Source organism: Glycine soja, chromosome 10 (assembly GCF_004193775.1).
Source record: "Glycine soja cultivar W05 chromosome 10, ASM419377v2, whole genome shotgun sequence".
In the NCBI taxonomy this organism is placed as follows: domain Eukaryota; kingdom Viridiplantae; phylum Streptophyta; class Magnoliopsida; order Fabales; family Fabaceae; genus Glycine; species Glycine soja.
Genome location: NC_041011.1, coordinates 39,752,987 through 39,774,027, shown reverse-complemented (window position 1 = coordinate 39,774,027; position 21,041 = coordinate 39,752,987). Strand labels below are relative to the sequence as shown.

General features: G+C 31.3%; 2 protein-coding genes across 3 annotated transcripts; both read right to left on the bottom strand.

The window, feature by feature from the left end:
- Positions 1 to 4,179: 4,179 nt before the first annotated feature.
- On the bottom strand, positions 4,180 to 9,346 carry LOC114370472 (acyl-CoA-binding domain-containing protein 4-like). Of its 2 annotated transcripts, none has more exons than XM_028327833.1 (9): positions 8,689 to 9,346; positions 7,292 to 7,819; positions 7,090 to 7,155; positions 6,393 to 6,559; positions 5,971 to 6,130; positions 5,772 to 5,868; positions 5,149 to 5,504; positions 4,941 to 5,045; positions 4,180 to 4,681 (listed from the first exon to the last, which is right to left on the bottom strand). In XM_028327833.1, exons 1-9 carry the CDS (start codon positions 8,818 to 8,820, stop codon positions 4,394 to 4,396), a joined length of 1,899 nt encoding a protein of 632 aa, XP_028183634.1. In that variant the 5' UTR covers positions 8,821 to 9,346; the 3' UTR covers positions 4,180 to 4,393. The 2 variants fall into 2 exon arrangements, with proteins under 2 accessions (XP_028183634.1, XP_028183635.1); XM_028327834.1 differs by having other exon boundaries at positions 5,971 to 6,127; positions 8,689 to 9,345.
- Positions 9,347 to 13,438: 4,092 nt separating this feature from the next.
- On the bottom strand, positions 13,439 to 19,072 carry LOC114372434 (solute carrier family 40 member 3, chloroplastic). The gene is made up of 13 exons (XM_028329985.1): positions 18,613 to 19,072; positions 18,274 to 18,487; positions 18,132 to 18,195; positions 17,145 to 17,359; positions 16,881 to 17,057; positions 16,698 to 16,772; positions 16,428 to 16,529; positions 16,226 to 16,343; positions 15,995 to 16,141; positions 15,322 to 15,428; positions 15,047 to 15,160; positions 14,255 to 14,555; positions 13,439 to 13,789 (listed from the first exon to the last, which is right to left on the bottom strand). The coding sequence occupies exons 1-12, from the start codon at positions 18,747 to 18,749 to the stop codon at positions 14,262 to 14,264; spliced, it is 1,764 nt and encodes a 587-aa protein (XP_028185786.1). The 5' UTR covers positions 18,750 to 19,072; the 3' UTR covers positions 13,439 to 13,789; positions 14,255 to 14,261.
- Between the last annotated feature and the right edge of the window lie 1,969 nt (positions 19,073 to 21,041).

The following is a 21,041-nucleotide window of genomic DNA, read 5'->3' as shown; positions in this document are numbered from 1 at the left end:
TTTAGTATATGAATGCATAAAAAGTTTGACAGTTTATGTCGTTAAATTTATAGGACTATTATTAATTTTTATTCTCTCATAGACTAAATTAATCATCATTGAATTACATATTTATTGATCAAAATAGTCATTTATTTATTTCAATTTCTTTTTTTGAGGTATTATTTCAGTTATTATTTCGATTAACATTGCAAGTTTACAAATAGTCATAGGTGCAGTTGTATTTTAGTCCACTATACTATAGGATTGACCTAATAATGAGATTGAAAGAGTACATATGACATCGTAAATTTGAATTTCGGTTTGATCATTGTTTACCAATGAAAAGTTATATTTTAGTATTTTTTTTATTAAGTTTAAGTACTTATTTTTTAAGTTTCTTCTTAATCACGTCCTTTATCAACACATTTTCAATTATTATTACAAATTTATGATGCAACTACACTATATTTTATATAAATACATTAATTATCTCAATATCTTTTTTATATATTGATAGTTAATATGTATGTCTAAATTAATTATAATTATAATTATTTTACTTGAAAGTGTATCACATTAAAAATAATAATTTTGAGTGATATTTTTAATTAGATGACATTTAGTATTTGTTGGGTCATCATATATCTATCGATTTTGTTGATAAGATTTTATTATCAAAATATATGCATGGTTACCTTTATATTATATAGTATTTAAAAAATGAAGTATAATATTTTTAAAACAAAATACATTATTTTGTAGTGATATATAAAATGATATCAATTAACACGGTATATATTATATGGTTGAAAAATAATTATGACTATTAAACATATAGTTAGAAGTTGGATTAATTTTCGTATTAGGAGATTAGACTCTCTAGCTCCCTTAACACTGAGAAAAAAAATGAAATTAGATAATCAAAATAGCATATTTTACTATAAGAAACAAAATTAGAATTGAATTTATATTAGATTGGGTTTGGAGCCTCGTTAGAAGACACAAAGGCAGCATCGCGCGGAATGCACGGGGGAAATTTCTGTTGTGTGAAACTGTAACTGCGAGGCCCACTAATCCCCACCCTTCGTACCACGACTCTGTCTGCACTGTTTCCATACAACTCAGAATCAAATCAATGCGTTACCATTTACCACTAATATCATTTCGTAACTACTGTTTTTTTTTGTCCTCTCTTACGTCTCATACTCTCACTATTTTTTTATACTATCTTCATCTTCGGTAACAAATGAAATTTAGAACACAGAATCAATCAACCAGAGCATGTGCAATATATATGTGAATGTGATATGTTTATATGTGGTGTGCATGTATCATGTATGTTTTTTTTACCTAATTTCCTCCTTTGCACCACTACGTGCTGCTCACTGTTTAAGTTGACACACTTTATTTTTCTTTACCAAGCAAGTAGAAGCATGTGCCAATTATCAACTGTTAAGCCCCCACATGTTTTTCTTTTTTCAAATTTATTCAAAAGATAACCTAACTTCCCCCCCCCCCCCCCCCCCACATAATTACTTTAAATATTACTAACTAATTAATATAACTTCTTTACTATTTTGTAAAATATCATCACTTGCTTTAGGTTAGGGCCGGCCCCACCGATAGGCAAGATCACATGAAAAAATAGTTGAAGTGAAGGAGAGCACTTATTTTGATTCAAGCTAGTAGTACCATGATATTTTTTTGCCTCAAACTTTGAGAAACAAAGATCAAAGAAGTAAAGCTACTTCCAAGGATACCAAAGCAAACTCAAGGCCCCCTAGAGACAGGATGTAAAGGAGGTTCACTTCACTTCTCACAAATGAAGAGATAGATACACAACCAAAACAAGTTGAATTCGAGCACAAGGAATGTCTATGCATTATCCACACTCCAAACTAGCCTTTACATAAAGAATCCTGCTAGAGACATGATATAGCAATCATTCGTATATCTTTATCTTATCATTTTATTAAGCTTTTTATAGAATTGTCAATTCATGATCGTAGGTCCATGATTGAACAATGCAAATAAGATTATATAAAAGATAAACAACAATCAAATGATTAAATTTATACTGAAAAATATTGATATGTTTAGATCAATAATTCATTGAAAAAAGTAATTTTTATAAATCTAAATGATATTTTTTTTAACAATAATTATGTCGAAAAAATTAATTTAAAATTTTTATACCAACTCTGTCGAGTTTGTACGTGTAGAAGCGAGTGAATGTTACTGTAAATGTCCTTGTAAACATGAGTTTTATGTTGCAGCAAATAAAGGCGAGTTCGTACCATAGTATATGGCTAATTAATGAATACTCAAATATTCAAACTGTGCCTGTGTCAATTTTAGCCTATTGACTCATGGTATTTCACTATTTTGTCGTTTATAGTGATTTCCCCCCAGTAACTATAAAATAATTACCCAATCCATTGCATGAAATTCTAAAGACAAGAAAGTATAAATAATTTTATTTATTTTTAAAATTAAAAGAGACACAGTGAGATGTACACTTAATTATGTAAGAATAAAAATACATATAAAGATATGAAGGATTGGTTCAATGGGTTTGCAAGATGCTTCCTTTGGGTTTAGTCAATGTTGTCTTTTTCGTGCATTGGAGATGAGGGGAGACATACTTGCAGAGACACCAACATACTAATCAGAATTCGGTAAAGTAATGATCTTGATTCTTGATATTTGAATTATGCGTACCTATTTTAACTTATCATGAGATGCTTACACTCATGCATCCAGAAATTTTTCTTACTCACAACAACAAATAATTTATAATATTTTTATAAAATAAAAATATTGTAAGATTATACAAAATATATGATGTCATTAAAAAGAATAATTCAAAATATTTGAATTTCTTAAAATTACAATAATCTTTTATTAATTTTTCATTGAAAATACTATGTGATTATTTCATTGTAAATATTGTAAATAAATATATATCTATGTATGTAACTAAATAATAATCAACTATTATTTTTTCTCATGGGATTATACATTTTATTCTTCTCAAAATTAATTACATAAAAATATCTTAAATGACAAACTTTTTTAATCCATTTCTTGCTTTATTTAAGAATTATGATAAAATCACTCAAATGAAAACATATAGCATAAATTAGTAAATGATTTATTGTGCTGTGTTGAGGTCTATAAGAGGAGTTGGAACATTTTAAACTAAGTTATTATTTTGATCCTCTATTTTTTAGGTTTAATTTGATCACTTAATTTATATATATTAGATTCATTTTAATTCTTTTATTTTTAAAATTTCCAATTAGGTTCTTTTTTTTTAAATTGAATTTAATTTGGTCTCTTTTTTTGAAAACATTCAGACATGGTGAAAGAAAAAGGAGATCAAATTGAATTCATTCTAAAAACTACAGGATCTAATTGAATATTTTAAAATTAAAGAGATCAAACTGAACCTAAAAAAAAATTAGAGGAATAAAATAATAATTAAATCTAAAAGTTAAAAGGATAAAATAATAAAATTAATATCAATTTATTCTGTCTTTGTTATTTCTTATATTTTTGATACATATTTTAAAAAAATTATCTTATAAGAATAATATCTATTTTTTTCAGATAGGAATAATTTTTTATTACTATAAATAAAATAAATAAATTTAGTGGGGACCATTACCCCACTAAACCATAAGTGGATCCGTCCCTGGATGTTTATAATTATAAAAGAGTGAATTATTTCACTAGTAGCTAAGTTTAGAGAATTCTAAAAAAAAAAAAGCTGTTTAGAGAAAAGAATTATTTTTTCCCTTATTATTGTTTGACTCAAAGTTTGTCAGCATTCTGATTTCAAGTGATTTTTTTTTTATGATAATCACCCAAATATGTTATTAGCTCTTTTCAAGTATAAATTATTACGTAATTCTTGATCATCATCGTCTATGATTTCAAATTTTCAACCGACTTCAATGTAACATGTACTTAATTTTTTCAACATGCAAGAAAAAATAATAACATTCAATTAAATATAACATAAAAATTAGTAAAAAATATAATAATCCTAAACTACCTAATAGTTTCTTGGCCATTTTGAATATAAAAAGAATAGCTCTGAATTTTATAAAATCTTTTATCAATCCTCAATCTTCATACATATATACTTTTAGATAAAGTGAATAATAAATACTGTTTAAAATTTTAAAAACATTAAACACGTTAAAGTATCAGGAAGATTTTATAGAAAAATATAACATTACTCTTCCCGCTAATACATAATCAAATATAGATCTAAGTTACCAAATACTAGTATTACACAACCCATGGTTAATCCCTCAAATGCATAACCATTGCAGTACAAAGGATTATTTCCAAAATTTACATGAACCTTATTAACCTTAATTTCCAACAAGTCACCTAAGGATCAAGCATGGTTTCCACTTGCAGGCCCTCCAAGTGTCAAAACCAACCCTTGAAGGTCACTCCTCACTTTATGCTCTTTGGCTAAAGACACAGTAGTGCCTCTCATGATTGGTGTTGGCTGAGCTAGCACAGGTTGGCTTATGCCGTGGCAGGGCTCTGCACGCGAACAATTTGCTACTTGCTGAGAATCCCTCACATGATGATTTGAGTTCATAAATGGTTGAGTGGAGGGAAATGAACATGATACAGAACACTTTGGCTCAACACTTGTGGAGAATACTCCTGCTCCCTGATCATACATACATTTTTCTGTTACATCGCTCGCACTATAATCAAATCGTCGAGAAATTATTATATAGTCTGACACTATCAAATGTTCATGATCTCGTCCAATTTTCACGTAACATGTAATTAAGATTTTCAATTTAAAAGAGTTAATAAGACTCAGTTATGTGTCACCTAAAAAAAATTGGTTAGGATCATGGTAGTCTTGCACCCTATAGTAATTTGTCCAAAGTATTTTAGGGAACTACGGTTCAAAAGCTTACTGGTGCAAATAATACTCCTCTGAAAACTCTTCCATTCACAGCTGCAGTCATGAGTAAACCTGAATCAAAGGCTCCATCAACTTTCCCCCGAACTTCAGCACCAATCTAGGATGCAAAATCCAAAATGAAAAAACGATTAACTAACAATAATAAGAGAAAAAATATTTCAGCAGAGTGAAATTCCAAAATTTGAAAGCAAAGGATCCACCAGGTGTTGAGTATGTCGAGCTCCTTTTCGATCCTCATCAACATGAAGATAATGTTCTTGTTTTGGTTGATTTTCTATGAGATGAACACTTCGTTGTGTGATATTCTTCAAAGCTGTGTTATTACTTGGGATATTGTCAAGCTGGCAATAGCTTGGACTTTTATTGATCTGTTTGAACCAATGATAACTCTGAGCATCCATGACAGAAACATTTGATTTTTGACCTGGGGTCTGTTCTTGATCAGATTGAGATGGAGATGAATGCTGGGACAGTGAAAGAGAATGTTCTTCTTGTTCTGATTCAACATCCCACACCTTTGCAATAGCAATTCTCCTCCTCTTCTGTTGTGATGTGCCTGCATAGAATCACAATTTTTTGGTCAATAAATCCATGATTCTCTCAGGTTGCACGTAAACGTGAAGAGATTATTACATGGTCCGAGACCATCATGATTTCAATCATTCTCCACAATGACACAGTGAAATGCTATTAATTCTTTCTCATAAGTTGAAAAACATTACATGTCAGTAGAGATTGATTGAGACCATGAATACGTGATGGTCCATGACTATATAACAATTTCTCCTAGAAGTGAAGTGAGGTTAAAAAAGTCTTAACCCACCAGAATCAAAGTGACAAGGGTTCACTTTATCCGATACAACTTCATAAGCCCATTTACCCAAGACTTCCATATTATTATTCCCATTGCGTGGAGTTGTCTGCTTTAAAACAACATTGTTAATTAGTTCTTCTTTTGAAAAAGAAATAAATTATCACATCAACAAGAACTTATAACAACATTGCTACACGAGCTTTTGTACCGAGTTGGTATCTGCTCCTCCAGGTATGGTCCTCTTTTCATGGTTCCAACAAGTTCCAAAAACTTTGCACATGGAAATGTTGTAACGCCCATTTGGATGCTCTGCTCCAAGCTGCAACACTAACAATTCGTTCAAAGGACGCTCATCTTCCCCACACCTGCTACAAGTCAAAAACAAAGATATCAAAAAGAAAGGAGATATGAAGTTGGTTGGATACTTAAAAAAGAAGAAAAGAAACAAAAGTCATGAGTTCGATCTTTTCTATTAACATTTACTGATAAATAAATTACCAATAAATAAATAAATAAAGATATCGAAAAGAAAATCTGATATGCAGAAGGAAATACTGTAGAAAACAAAATAGGAATTGTCATAGTCACATTTATTAACTAATAAATTGTAGTAAATGGGAACCAACCAACCCGCCATATATGGCAATATCCATGTCTGCAACAACAGCTGTGTGAGAAAACCGACCCTGTGGTTGTTGACCACGAATATCAAGCTGAGTCCACGAACAAGTGCAGATATCAAAGACCCATATGTCATTATAATAACGTTTATCTCCTACCCCTCCAATGATGTAGATCTGTAAATTAATCATGAAAATTTTCATCTTCTTAGAGAATCTTAAATAGTGCAGGTTTTGGACTTTACTATGTCACTATTTAAAAAATTTAATATTTCCTACTCCTATATTGCAATCATTTAAGAACTTAAAACTAGTCTCATGTATTGGATTAGTTTGTTTAATCTTAATTTTTTAAAAAAAATAAGTAGATAGATTTATTTTTTAAAATAAACAGAAAATTGTTTTTTTAATGACAAACATATTAAAAAAATAAAAAATTAATTATTTTAATGTTTATTTTATTAAAATAAACATTTATTTCATAATTTTATTTTATTTTAATAAGAACTTGTTACAATTAGAAGCCATGTCAAACTCCTCTAAGTAAGAACCAATTCTTAAACCTTAGAAATTAGAACCTCCAAGAACTTGCATTCGAGGTTAAGTTTCAAATAGTACCATATATTAAGTAAAAACCAAGTTGCAAAGAAATTGAAGATCGTCATAACAGAAAAAGAAAAAAAATGTTGCATCTGAAAAGAACTTGCCTTGGTTCCAATATTCACAGCCGCATGGCCTGCCCTGACTCCTGGGGAAGAACCTTGAATTCTCAACTGTCATCAAATTGCAAGGAAAGCCATTGATTGTTTAAGTCCCATGCAGGCGAAAACTTGAAAACATGATCCTTGGTGTTTCAGTTGCATACAAACAAACAAACTATAGAAACAACAAGAGAAAAAAAAACCATACCCTTGACCAACTCATCGTATCCATGTCAAGAACATTAACATCACCCTGATACTGATCACCACAGTCTCCACCATACATAATAAGCTTGTTCCCAATTGCAAGAGTGCTGTGACTGTCCCTAGGCACAGGAAAATCACCTTTGACCGTAGGAGAAGTCCACCTCATGGTTCGAAGGTCTAGAACATGCAAATCATTCAAATAGTTTGCCTCACCTTCTCCACTGCCACCAAAAATCACTAGTCTTTCATCCCCAACTAGGGTTGCAGTGTGACTTTCCCTTGGAGAAGGAGGAGTCCCTTCACATTTTGGACGAAACCACTCCTTGGTAACAAGGTCCAATATATGAGTGTCATTCACCTTCTTCAACCCATTTGTGCCACCAAAAACTATCATTTTGTGCCCTACAAGAACAGCACTGTGGCTATCTCTAGGGCCTGGCTTTTCACCTGTGGTGGCAAGCTTGCTCCAATCCATTTTTTCAAGGTCCAAACACAGAACATCTCCGAAATGTAGCCCCCCACAACAGCCCTGAAGAAACATTATGTTAATTGAAAACAAATTTAAAGCAAACTAGCTAGATTGATAAATGATAATCTTCAAGTTTTTTTTAATCCATAGAAATAGAAAACAATATGAGTAGATTTACGATAACTCACAAACCCTACTCAATCAATTGCGCTAGACCTCCATCACTAATAATCTCCAAGGTTTAATTGTGCTTAACAAGATAAAATGTAAGTTTTGTAAATGACTAAGTTATTCATCTAAAAGACAAGAGAGTGAAGATAAGTCTAATCATATCATTAATTAATTAAGAGGTTCTCACTTCTAAGATTAAAAAGACATGGAAGCACTTTTTTTTAGTGCATGTTTTATATTATAAATTGAGAAACATAACGTAAGGAGGAGGAAAAACGAAATGTGTATGTAGCTATATCAAGAAAGCAGAAAGTTGATCGTCTCCCAAGCGGGTATATATTGTCTCACTAATTAGAGAAAGAAAAATGAATTCAGTCAAATTGTCACCAAGAAATATATGCAGCAAGAGAAATGAGGAAAAAACTAAAATTCAGAGAAGAAAGTGTTTTTGTTATTAACCAAAGATAGCCATAATAAATCAGGGAAGGCAAGAAAGAAGTACAAGGAGGAGCTTGTGAAATTAATGGGCACATCACAAAAATGTAAACTCCCAGTAATGAAGAAGACATTACAACACAAGCCAGAGCACCAAAAAAGTAAAGACTAATGAGAAATTCAGACACCATAAATGAGGCCAACCCATTAACAAGCACCATAAACTACTCAAAAGTTATTACTAGGAACTACAATATAAAAAAGAAAAAAAATATCATTTTAATTTTCAATAAAAAAAAAGAAATTAATTTCATCATTCTTACCCCAAAGACATACATAAGCCCCCCAGAGAAGCAAGCAGAGTGTCCCCATCTTTCAGAAGGATTAAAACCCAAAACCTTTGGATACAACCACATTGGTTTCTTCATGGCTGTTTCAGCAACCAGAGACCCCATTTCTTGTATCTATGAGTTGCTCTCTTTCTGTGTGAGTGGTGAATGAGTAATAAGTTTAAACTTTTAAGTAAGACTTAAACACAGTGCTTGACAACGATGAAGAAACAGGAGGGAGAGGAGGAGGTAGCAGAGAGAAAGAGAGAGTCAAAAGAAGAAGACATCAACTAGCCAAGTGATGTATCAACTATCAATGTCAAATGGACATGAAAAGATGGGCGCTTTCAAGTCCAAATCACTGGCAACCAACAGCAACAGATGGTTGTTGTGAAAAGAAACATTATTTTTTTTTCTTTCTCTCACCCTTCTTCACATTAAAACAATACTGCTACTACTACTTGTAAAGGGTTACATCACTCGCATACATGTAGTCTGGTAACCTACAACAGTGAAATAAATAAATGAAGAAAGCTGATTGTTTCACATTGACGTAATGGAACCAGCATGCATGATATAAACATATACTCAGACACTAGAAACATACATGCGCTGTGCTTAATTGGTTGTATAAGCTTGATGAACATTATTATTAACTAGTGGTGTAATATCATGGAATGTGACTGTTGAAGGGAAAGAGAGACTATTTCAAATACTTCTTCTTTCTGGGTCTCGAACATAAATAATATTTTTTTTAAATATAAATAAATCTCAATTATTCATTAAATCATGTAATGAAATTATTTTTAAAATATCTTTTATATAATAAAACTTAATATTTTTTATGTTTAATATCAAATTTTAATAAAAAATAATCTAAAAAATATTTATTTTTTAATTAAAAATAACACAGTTTAATAAAATTAATTAATTTTTTTAATAAGTACATGAAATATTTTTTTCTTCTTCTTAGAATCGAGATCAGATAAATAAATACTACTACTATAATGGAGTAGTGGTAGCTTATTTATTTAAATTAAGTGTACTATATAATAACTTCAATATTTTTTTGTTTTTAATGTAGGTTTCTTGCTTTTCATACTTTATCAACTTGAAAGTGATGGAGTGTGGGGGCATTATTGAGTTGTTGGGAATGATGAGGAAGCTGTTTTGGGTTTGAGGTCCTTTGACACATGATAATATAGCAAGGTTAGACACAGACAGGGAATTGGGAAAGCACTCTTCACTCGGTTTCCTAAACAAACATCACGTTATTTTTCATAAATAATGTGATATATAGGGATTGATGGAAGGTTTGGGCATTTTTTTTCTGTTTCATGATCTCTCTCGTTCATCCAAGTCCCATGTGGGATGTAGATCTAGAAATGTCCATTTTCAAGGTTCTTTGGGAAAGTGAGGTGCTTTGTTTTGTGGAAATTCTTTAGTTTTGGGAAATGGAATGGTGTTGTTTACCACTAAAAGGTCCAGGGTTTTTAACTTTTTAATCTGATTTTATAAGACAAAAAATTCTCACTCAAATCAATATTTGGTTCTTCCATGTCATCGATCATTTTATTATATTGGAACCCTAACTTATGAGAAATTTTATTTGAACATAAATTTTGTACAAAAAGATACATCTAAAAAGAGAAGATAGAAAAACACATGAGACTGAAAGAGGCAGAGTAAAACAAATAATGTTATAAAAAAATTTAGAACCATATTATATATATATGTGTGTGTGTGTAAATACAGTGTTTTAATCTCTTTGATGTTACCTTATCGTTGTTCAATCACCAACAAGAAACTATACAATTAACATACTGAAATAAGATGGTAGTGTGTTGGCAAAAGGGTTTGGTTAAAGTAATCAAATATGGTAATTGATTAATTAGGAGGCATGAATATACTATATATATGTTTCATTAAAATAAAGACTATATGTATGCATATAATTAACCGGAAATAAGCAAATTAGTTATTATTTCACTCGACATGATTGATGAAAAGGAAAAAAAAAAGACCTCTATCAACAAGTCATCTAAAAGTATATTAATTAAGAAATATATTAATAATATTTTTAATAAGAATTTTCTACTTTTAAGTAATTTAATAAAGTGTAATGTGTTGTTGTGAATATTTTTCTACTCTCATCACCTCATTAACATTTTTTTTTATTTCTCTCTCTTTTTTTGAAAGATCAATTTCTTTCTCTTATGAACTAGGTTTAAGATGTCTACCAATTTTTGAGAGAAAAAAAGAAAGAAAGAAAGAGTAATAGCAGTGAGAGAATAAAAAACGTAGAATACACGCGATGCTACAAACACGAGAGCATTACCAATAAGATTCAAATTTACGAGTGCCCTGTCTTTGCTTGCCATTCCACACGGGAGTCAATGTCATATACACATAGTAACTTGAGCTCAGCAAACTCCCAGACTGTTTTAGTATTTATTTATTTATGCACTTATTTATTTATTTAATTACTCAGAATGCATATTAATACTTGAAAATTTTATTATATTCATAGTAACTTGAGAGTTTGAATGCATATAATACATTTTTCTAACTCAGAATGCATATAATACTTAAAACCAGTGGATTTTAGACATTTTTCATTGGAGTAAACATAGAACATTTTGTATAAACAATGTTACTTAATCTAAATGAACAAAGCATTCCTGTAAAAAAAAAAAACACTGAACAAAGCATTACTTACTTAGTAGTGATATTTTATAGATAAAACTTAATTTGCACGATTTCCAGCGAAAAAAAAAATGCCATGAGTTGACCGTAGTACTATTGGTGTAGTACGTGAACATGATTCCATTCTTGGAAGAAGGGGCCCAGCGTGACGGATACGTGCCGTTCACTGATGCCATATTCTTGTTTCTGACGGCAACTCACCAATCATCAATAATAATCGTACCACATACATACAACATACGTAACGGCGTCAACACGGCACAACACATCATAACCCTATTTCCTTTCTTTTTCTTTTCATCTCAAAATAACAAATTGAAAACCTCTCATGCCTACACAACTTTGGGCCATATGGTCATTAACGTACAAAGCCCATTTAAGCTTCACATTTTTTTTATATATATATCATTTTATACAAAAAAAAACAGCTATTTTTAATAGTTTTTATTTGTTATAAAGGAACTACTTAATTTTATTTTTGATAATTATGCACCCATCAAGTCATTAGTCTTTATGCACCCTAGAATAGTTCACAGACGCGTGTATGTATGTCAATCATTTCCAGGGAAAAGAGTTTGAAATATTGCATTCATTTATATAGTTTTTATTTATTTAATACTACAAGTGAATAGTGAACACTGGAATGCACCTTTTTCGTTCTCAATAATTGTAAACATGGACTATCAACTTTCCAAGAAAAGCAAAAGAAAGACACAGAAAAATATAGTAAAAGAAATCTGATTGAGATAACTATTGCAAAAGCGAAAATGTAACTAAATGGACTTGCTATGCAGGTCACACTTTATGAACAGATATCTTCTTCCCTGGAGAATCTAGGCCATTAGGAAAACACTAATGGGTTTGCTTGGAAGGAAAAAAATTCAGACTGTAGGTGATGGTGAAAAGTATATCAAAGTCTGCAACGTTGGATTACTTGGTTATTCACCTTCCACTAAGGGTATGTCTATTTACGCTCCATTTTATTTTAACTATTATATTTTTCCCTTTCAATTTTAACAATATGTAATTTCAAATTTTCAAGTTTTTAAACAAATTAACATTTTGTTTGTTAGCTAAGAAGGAAAAGTGAGTGAAAACGAGGACAGAGAGAGGAGAAATGGATTACTTTATATGATACCCTTCATCTATTTTATTGATATTTAGACATGAGGATAGTGCAATATTTTGACTACACGTTATATATCTCTTTCCTATTTATTTTCTATTAATGATAGTTTACATATATCCTTCATCTATTTGAATTTATACATGAGGGTAGTATCATATGAGACTTTATTAATAAAAAAATGAGCGATTGAATTTACTTAAGAACCTACCCAAGAAAATATCACTCAAACAAACCATTAAATACCAAAATCATACATTAACTATAATAAAAAGGATTAAAAATATAAAAAAAACATTTACATTACCATTTAATTTAATTAAAGTAACGATAAATTTATTATCTTTTAAAATAAAATTTAATAACTATTTGTCTGTGTAAAAAAATTTATATCGACTCATACAAAATTATCATTGATATCATTTTTAAGATAATTATTATAAAAATTAAGAAATTTTCATATATGATAATTTATCATTAGATAGTTTACACCATCAATATATATAACATTTTCTATATATGTATGCAGAATGCATAAATTTTCTAAATTAATGTCTTTTAAACATGAATTGAAGAAATATTTCAAACAAAAAAAAAGAAAAAATAAATTAAAAAATATTTTAATATTTAAATCACAACCAATCCTTTTCTCATTAAGTGAATTAATAAATTAAACATCACAATATTTTATTGTAAATCATGACCGTAGAAAAACCATTCTTATAAATTTAGTGATAGTTTTTCTCAGTCTAGTTTCCTCTAATTGTAATTACCTTACAATGCAATTTTATTTTCAAATATAATCAAAATAAATTCTAACAAAAAAAGAATATGCTATTTTTTAAGAGATCAAAATATGAAGTTAACGACTTCCAATTAAAATATTTCAAATTAATATTTTACTAAGAATCATTGATCCTCCTATCACAATCACCGGAACAAATCTGCTGATATTTTAAATCCCGGGAAAGAATTTTAACAATGAATAAAATGCTTTACAAAACGTTTGTACGTGTTGGACGTAGGCAACTAGCTAATTATTTGTCATGTACACTAATAATATAAATATGATGGCATGCTACACATTTACAGAATTACAGGTAAAGCCATCTATTTTGTCCACACAATGAATATCATTGGCCAGGTGAGAAGAAAACGCCCCAAGCTCCTGTATTAAGTGGATAATCACCCACCATGCTATATTTTGATTCTTGTTTACATCGAACTGCCTTTGCAGTTTGCACTAAGGCAATTAATGAACAACTGCATTGACAGAAGTTAATGGTTAGATAAAAATATTGTCAAACCACTGCTAAGAGATTCCATAAACTGGATCCCTTGCTGTCTACATCAACCAATTTATTGAAGACTTAGTTATACGCCTAAAGAACACTATCAAAACCTCAAATTTAGCCACAATGGTTAACAGCAGACAGAATCAGTTATATCCCACTTTTACATGAGTAAATCTCGGACTAAGGATCCATTCGTTAGGGTGAAAAGAAATTGAAAAAAAAAAATAAAGATGAAAGTTTTGAATTCAAGTAGAATGTAAAAGTATGAGTCCCACGTTATTTTCTGTTCATTTCTCCCCTTTTCACTCATTCTCTGCAAACGAATACACCCTAAGGGCAAAATATCACCCCGCCCCCCACCAAACTTTTTCTTCTATATAACATAAGAAAACAATTAGACAAGTGCCAGTAGTTTATGTCCAGGGATACTTACATAAATATCAAAACTGAGGATCATAAGAAAAAAGGTTTTTTTGTTCATCTGTTGGATTCAACAGCCATCTACAGAACATCCAGGCAGCACCAACTACTGATAGAAGAGACAACAGTGCTAAACATCCAAAATGAGAAGGATCGTTTGCAATTATTGCAACACCCAGCATTATAGACTCCGCCAAACTAGCAACAGCAATCTCTGTCGTCCCAATGAGATTTGCTTTGGATGATGGGATTCCTGTCTGGAGAATCTGAGCCCCTACAACATCATATGACATGTGTCCTAACCGTGACAGAATCTGCACACAAAAGCAGAGCAGTTTATGTGCAAAAATTCAGTGTGAACAAATTTGACAAAAGTTAGTTTCACGTCAAAAATCCAAAGTTTGAAATTTTCATAAAATGAATAAAACGTTGCAATTTGGGACATCTTAAGAGCCTTTCCTCTCTTGTGGACTCGTACCAACTTTTTCTATTTTAACAACAAATATTCAATGACCTGTTGCAACTTTTTTCAACACAATTCAAGCTATGTCTTGTTTGCTAAGAAATGCACATTGTACTGAAAATAAGAATTTAAAAGATATAATCAGTGTTTAAAAAAGCATCCTTAGAACCAACCACCTTGAACATTCCATGTCACAGTTTAGCTCACTAATTCAGTGTAAGCTGAACTTGAATCAGTGTCGGATCAACCCTATGAAGCACGGACTCGGACACGGGCTTTGGGCCACTCTAACTTATAAACTTCAACATCAATGTTATAAGTGACAGTACTTTAGCGACTTACAATCAGAAATAGGAAAGTAAGAAGAGGGCTCTGATGAGAAATTGTTCCACTCCAATATACAGCAACAGCCATGCTGAGAAGTAACGCTTGAAATACCAACCCAACTGCCCCAGCCTGGTAAAGAGAGAAAACTTCTCAACAAATTGATAAAAAATAAGGGCTCAAAGTTTCCAGTGTGCAAAATTTAAAAATAACAAAACATTTTTTTTTGCTCATCAAAATAATAATAATAATAATTATTATTATTATAAAACATTAAAGGATAGAGAAGAAACCTTTAAAATGCCAAATTGCTTGACCAGAGTTGAAGACACAAATGTTGCAGCAACACCCATTAAAGCACACATTCCACTGAATCCTCCTATGATTGACGGATGTAAGCCTGCAGAAAAATTGAAAAAAATAAATAAATTTTTGACCTAGCACAAATACCAAAAAAAATTAATCCCCACCCCGTAAAAACCAAGGAAAAGTAAAGATAAAAGAAATTACAGAATGTCAATGATTATTGGTCTAAATATGGAATAGAATGATTAATGGGCAAAACAGTTTTGGAGACTACCACGATGAACCTACATCAAAACCTGCTGCATTAGTACATTTTCCTTTCTGTCTTTCTGAATTCTGACCATTTATTACAGCACTCAGTTAAACATTAACAGTATTAAAAGACATCAATTAAACATTTATGATAGATGCCAAATGTAATAACTGAAAAGAGTAACCAAAGAGAACATGTTAGTCCAAGCTAATAAAGTATGAAAGGGTTGTCGATTAAGAAAATAGATAACCCTACCAATTATGAGTTTATGATTGATGGAAGTTTTTCAAAAACTTGAAATCAGGTGCTTCACTATATTCTTTATGCAACAAAATACGCGTTATAAGTGAAAGAAATTTCCCAAGATAAAAAGGTACTACACTACTACGGAGGAAATATTCACATACCACGCTGTGTTAAAAATGCTGTCAGCAAACTGCCTGGCGTGAGAACAATGTTAAAGCAGAGGAGCACCCATGCAAGACTAGCAGGGAGAACAGGCTGACCCAGATACTCCTTCCAGCCGAGCTTGATGGCTTCCAGACCTTTAAACACTGGTTTGCCAGTAGATGCAACTGGAAGTAAGTATACTTAAGATATCCAGACAAAGATAATTCTCAAAAGAAAGAATAATATACCTATACTGCTGGCATCTAATGCAGAATCTTCATTAAATGTTCTGCAACAGGTTTGTGAAGGTTTAGGTCGGTCAAGAACACCGGTGGAAAGCTTGTTGGTTAAATAATTGAAAACAATCTGCAAATAACAACGGAGATTAAAAATGAATTCAGCTTCCAAATTATGGAAGTAATAGATCAAGAAGAAAGGCAGAGAAATTACTGTAACAGGCAGAAGCCCCATCATTAACCCAGAAGCAACTTTTAAGCAGATTACAGGATGAAATTTAGAAAGAAGGAATCCAAACAGCATCGCCCCGGCTATCTGCAGACAAACATTTCATAAGTTTCCAAGATAGAGTTAACATAATTGATATTTCATAAGACAATTCCTGAATATTTCACTCAACTGGAATGGTTGCAAGCTCAGTAAACATGAAAATGTATAAGCTAGCTAATCAACATATAGCAAATATTAAAAAAATAAAATTACCTCACACAGGAGATCAATTCGATTTAGAACAGCATTTGCCTGTGCTAATGCAATAGGCCTATTCACTCCTGCCAGCTGCGGAAAGAAGCCACTAGGGATCAGAACAAGATTTAATTTTAACACAAGTTTTTCAATTTACAAATCACATGTCAAGGGAACAGACGAAGCTCTGAATGACAATACCAGCACAACCCAATCACGCTCATTTGCAACCCCCAAAGCTACTCCACAAAGCCTCTCAATAGCCCCAGCTGAAACCAATATGACAAACCAGGGACGCAGAAGCAGTGTAGAAAATGAAGTAGGTTGGACAGAATGGGCACGAATAATCATCGCTGCAGATAGCAACTGAGCTGCTGCCTGGAAATTAGAAAGAATGATCACTTTTAGGAAAAGAGCTATATCTTGCTTGAATTTATAGTTTGTATAGATTATCAAACAACTTGCCTGAACAATGGTTAAGCAATTATATGCAGACACTCTTGGAAAATGGTCCATAAGTTTGCCAACCAAGGGACCGCCAACAATTATAGCCACTTTGGTGAAGAAACTCATTACAGCAACTGGCAAAAGGCTTGGATGAATCAAGGCAATGGCAGAAGGCCAAGCAAAATTCCAAAGCTGCTCCACTACATTTGCAGTTAAGCAACTAGCATAAAAAGCTGAAAATATATAATCTTCAAGTTAAGAGAAGCTTAGATGATTCAACATCACAGTCATCAATAATGTAGATGGCAAAAGACACAGAATAAAATAATTGGACAAGATAAGCATCAAACAATTTTTAGACAAGCTTGATTTTGATCAACTCAAAGAAGATAACAGCTATAATAAACTGTATTTACTGGATTGCAATGCCAGGCTTGTAAGAGCACTTTTGAGGTTAAAGAAAGTGATCGATGAAGCCATATTAAATAAAAGAAAAGCCATATCAATATCAATTGATACCAACCATGCAAAAGACAGTTTTTAATGCTTTCCATTCCAATAGTAAACAAGGGAATTTTGACTCAGGCCTGTATTCAATCTTTTACATATTCATTTTAACTCCCACCCACCCTAATAAAAGAAAACTCTTAAGTGTAGGAAAGCCACCTTAATTACCATTACCCCTAGCCCACTTTAATTGCATAGTCGGTTGCCAATGCATCGAAAAGGACTACCTACAAAGGGGCTGAAAGGCTGAGTAAAGTGTCTTAGTGTGCAGCCGTCAGGATGTCAGCTCTTAGGGGTTGCAACACACATCAACTATAGATAAGACCGAACTAGAGCTTATAAAGCTTGGGCAATCCTCATTGTACAAGCTGGTTTTGTGGAATTGAGTTAGACCCTAAGTCTAAATTCTAAGAAATTAAAGTCAATACAAGACTTAGTAATAATAGAACTAGGACAACATTGTCATAACTCAAATAAAAATGTTAGAAAACATCCCACCGTGTAAACCAGCCGGGTGAGCCGGAGTAGCAGATAGGGCGTGCTGCTCCTCCTCGGACAAAACCTGCAGAACACACCATAGGAAGATGAGAAACTGTGAGCAATACTTAACAACCCCCAAAACTTGGTATAAAAAACCTACAGGCAATGCAGTCAAGAGAGTATCTACAAATGTGGCTTCTGCGAGCAAGTTCAAAGACTCAGTCTCGAGAATATCAGTATTGAGTTTAACAAATGGCACCGGGCAGTGAGGCTCAACCACCCCTCTTCCCTGAGCCTCATCCTCATCCGTGGTAACATGAACCAAATGCACATCAGTGTCTGTCAGTGAACACTTGGAACCAAAACACGCAAATCTGTAACCAAAAAAGCAGAAAGAGATAACAAACAAAAACCGTTAACAATTAACGTTTAACCCAGAATCCAAGTTCGAAATTTTAATTTCATTTAACGAGGAACAAAAAAAAAAAAAAAAACTAACCTGTGGGAAGTGCGAGGGTAATAGAGATTCAACCGTCGACCAGAAGGGATGCGATGGCGTATTGGAGAAGATGAATGCGTTTGACGAATGGGAATTTTGGCGAAATGGAGAGAGAGGGTGGCCGTAGCAATAGCCATAGTTGCTGAAGCTTGTAGAACTTCAAGCTACCAATCTTGCTCGGTTTTGTCCAACTCATGCAGTTGCAGTCCTAAAATAATAATAACTGCGCAGAAAAGAAAAGAAAAGAAAAGAAACACTTTTGCCTCAATGTATGTTCATCCCCGACACCACACACTCTTTTCTTTTCTTTTGCGGAATCGCGATGAGATTAAAATTTCGTTGGGGATATTTCGCAAGCGCCTTATCTGTAATGTGGAAAGAAGCGTGCAGCCTTAGCCTGAAATTTCGTCGTGTGTGCTTCGGCGGAGTGCGCAACTAGTGTTGTTTGTGTGGCCATTTTTTTTCTCTACTACTTGTGTTTTGTGAAACCATTACGTAAGAGAATTTTTGTGCAGCCACGTGGCAGTGTCGTTTTATCGCGTAGCACGTCCTTTTTCGTGTTTGGTTTGGACTTTGATTTTGATTCATGACAATGATGATTTGACTTCCGCTGTTAAATGTGCCATGTAGCGATGTAGGATTCCACAAACTAACACTGGTGCTTCGAGGCGGCCCAGTCACTTTCTAACGTTTTGGATGAGCCCAGACAAACAACGGATAGACCTTGAAGCCCATCGTTTTCATGGGCCTCAATCGGGCCAATTGGGAAAAGTGGTGACAGTGAAGCAAACTCTGTTTTTTGGTTCAAGTGATTTGGACCCTCCTTGATAAGCCCTTGATTTTTATTTTTTTTTATCTCTCTAATAGAAAATAAAATAGGTACAGATTTATAATAACTCATATAATTTATTCAATCAATTCATCTAAATCTTCTAGTACCCCTTGATATTTCTTGTTGACTATGAGTGACGTATTGACTTGATATTTCTTGTTGACTATGAGTGAATTGAATCTGTAGATAGGCTTTATTCTATTAGTATTTTGGGATATATTAAAATTTACAATAAAGAATTTTAATATATATAAATTACTAGAGTGTGGTGACCCTGTCATGCACGGGTAAAGTTTGTTTCTAAATATTTTTATATCATATATTTTAGATAAATATATATATATATATATATATATATATATATATATATATATATATATATATATATATGTTTAACTTCTCTATTAAATGATTATTGGAAAAAAAAACACTCCAGACAATCTAAACTGAAAGTTGTTAGCTATAATAAAAAATTAAAAAATATATATTTTTAAAGTGACATTTTTAAATTTAAACTTTAATTCAAGCGAGTCTGTCGTTCACAATATATATGTTAATTTTTCTGAAAAATGATATAAAATATTTTAAACTTTTAACATATGAGAATTTTTAAAATTTTGAATTAGGAATTATAAACTAAAATTAATATTTTTGTTCTAAATATCAATAATGTATCATAAACATAATGATTTTTGAGTTATTAATTATTATTGCGTAATAAAATTAAGAATTAAATTTATTTTTGAACGAATAAGACTTAAATTTATGTTTAGTCAATGAAATATTTATATTTTATCTTAATTTGAATACATTGTAATTTTGAATAAAAAATATACTAACGTTAGTAATTAATCCTAATTAAAATATATATTACTCCTAATTACTTTAAACTAATTAAATGTTTTAAAAAAGAAGAATTGAGTACTTCATGTTGAATATTTAAAATATTTTTTAATTTATTGAATTACAATGAGTTGGTAGATACACATAGTTTTTTATCCAGGAAAAAATAAATATAAATTAATTATGGCTACCTTCAGTTCATATGACAATTTATAATAGCATATTTTATCATACAATTATGTATTTTTCAATTAAAAAAAATAGAATTATTTACTTTTAACATTTATCTTTCCTTGGTTGCCTTTTTATTTTCTAACTTTATTTGAATTAAAAATGGATGTAATAATTCTCATGATTACCTATAAAATTGATTGTAAAATTATGCTTAATCAGAATATAAATATTTCTTTTCCATGTCGTAAAATTATTTTACATGCAAATAATAATGCATAAATTATTATGTATGCAATGAGTTTTTTTTTAATTCCATATGTTAATGAATAATTGATTTATTAATAATATTAACAATAAGTATAATACGTAGTACAAAAAATTATAATACATGTACAATTATTATAAATAATTGCTAATCACTTTCATTATTATAACTATAATATTTATAATTACATTACAATTATTATATATATAAATTTAGACATTTTAATATCAAATGAATTTTCTTTTAAGAAATTCAAAAAAAATTATGGATTAGAACTCTTGAAGATGTCACTTGTAAACATTTCTTTTGGGAGAC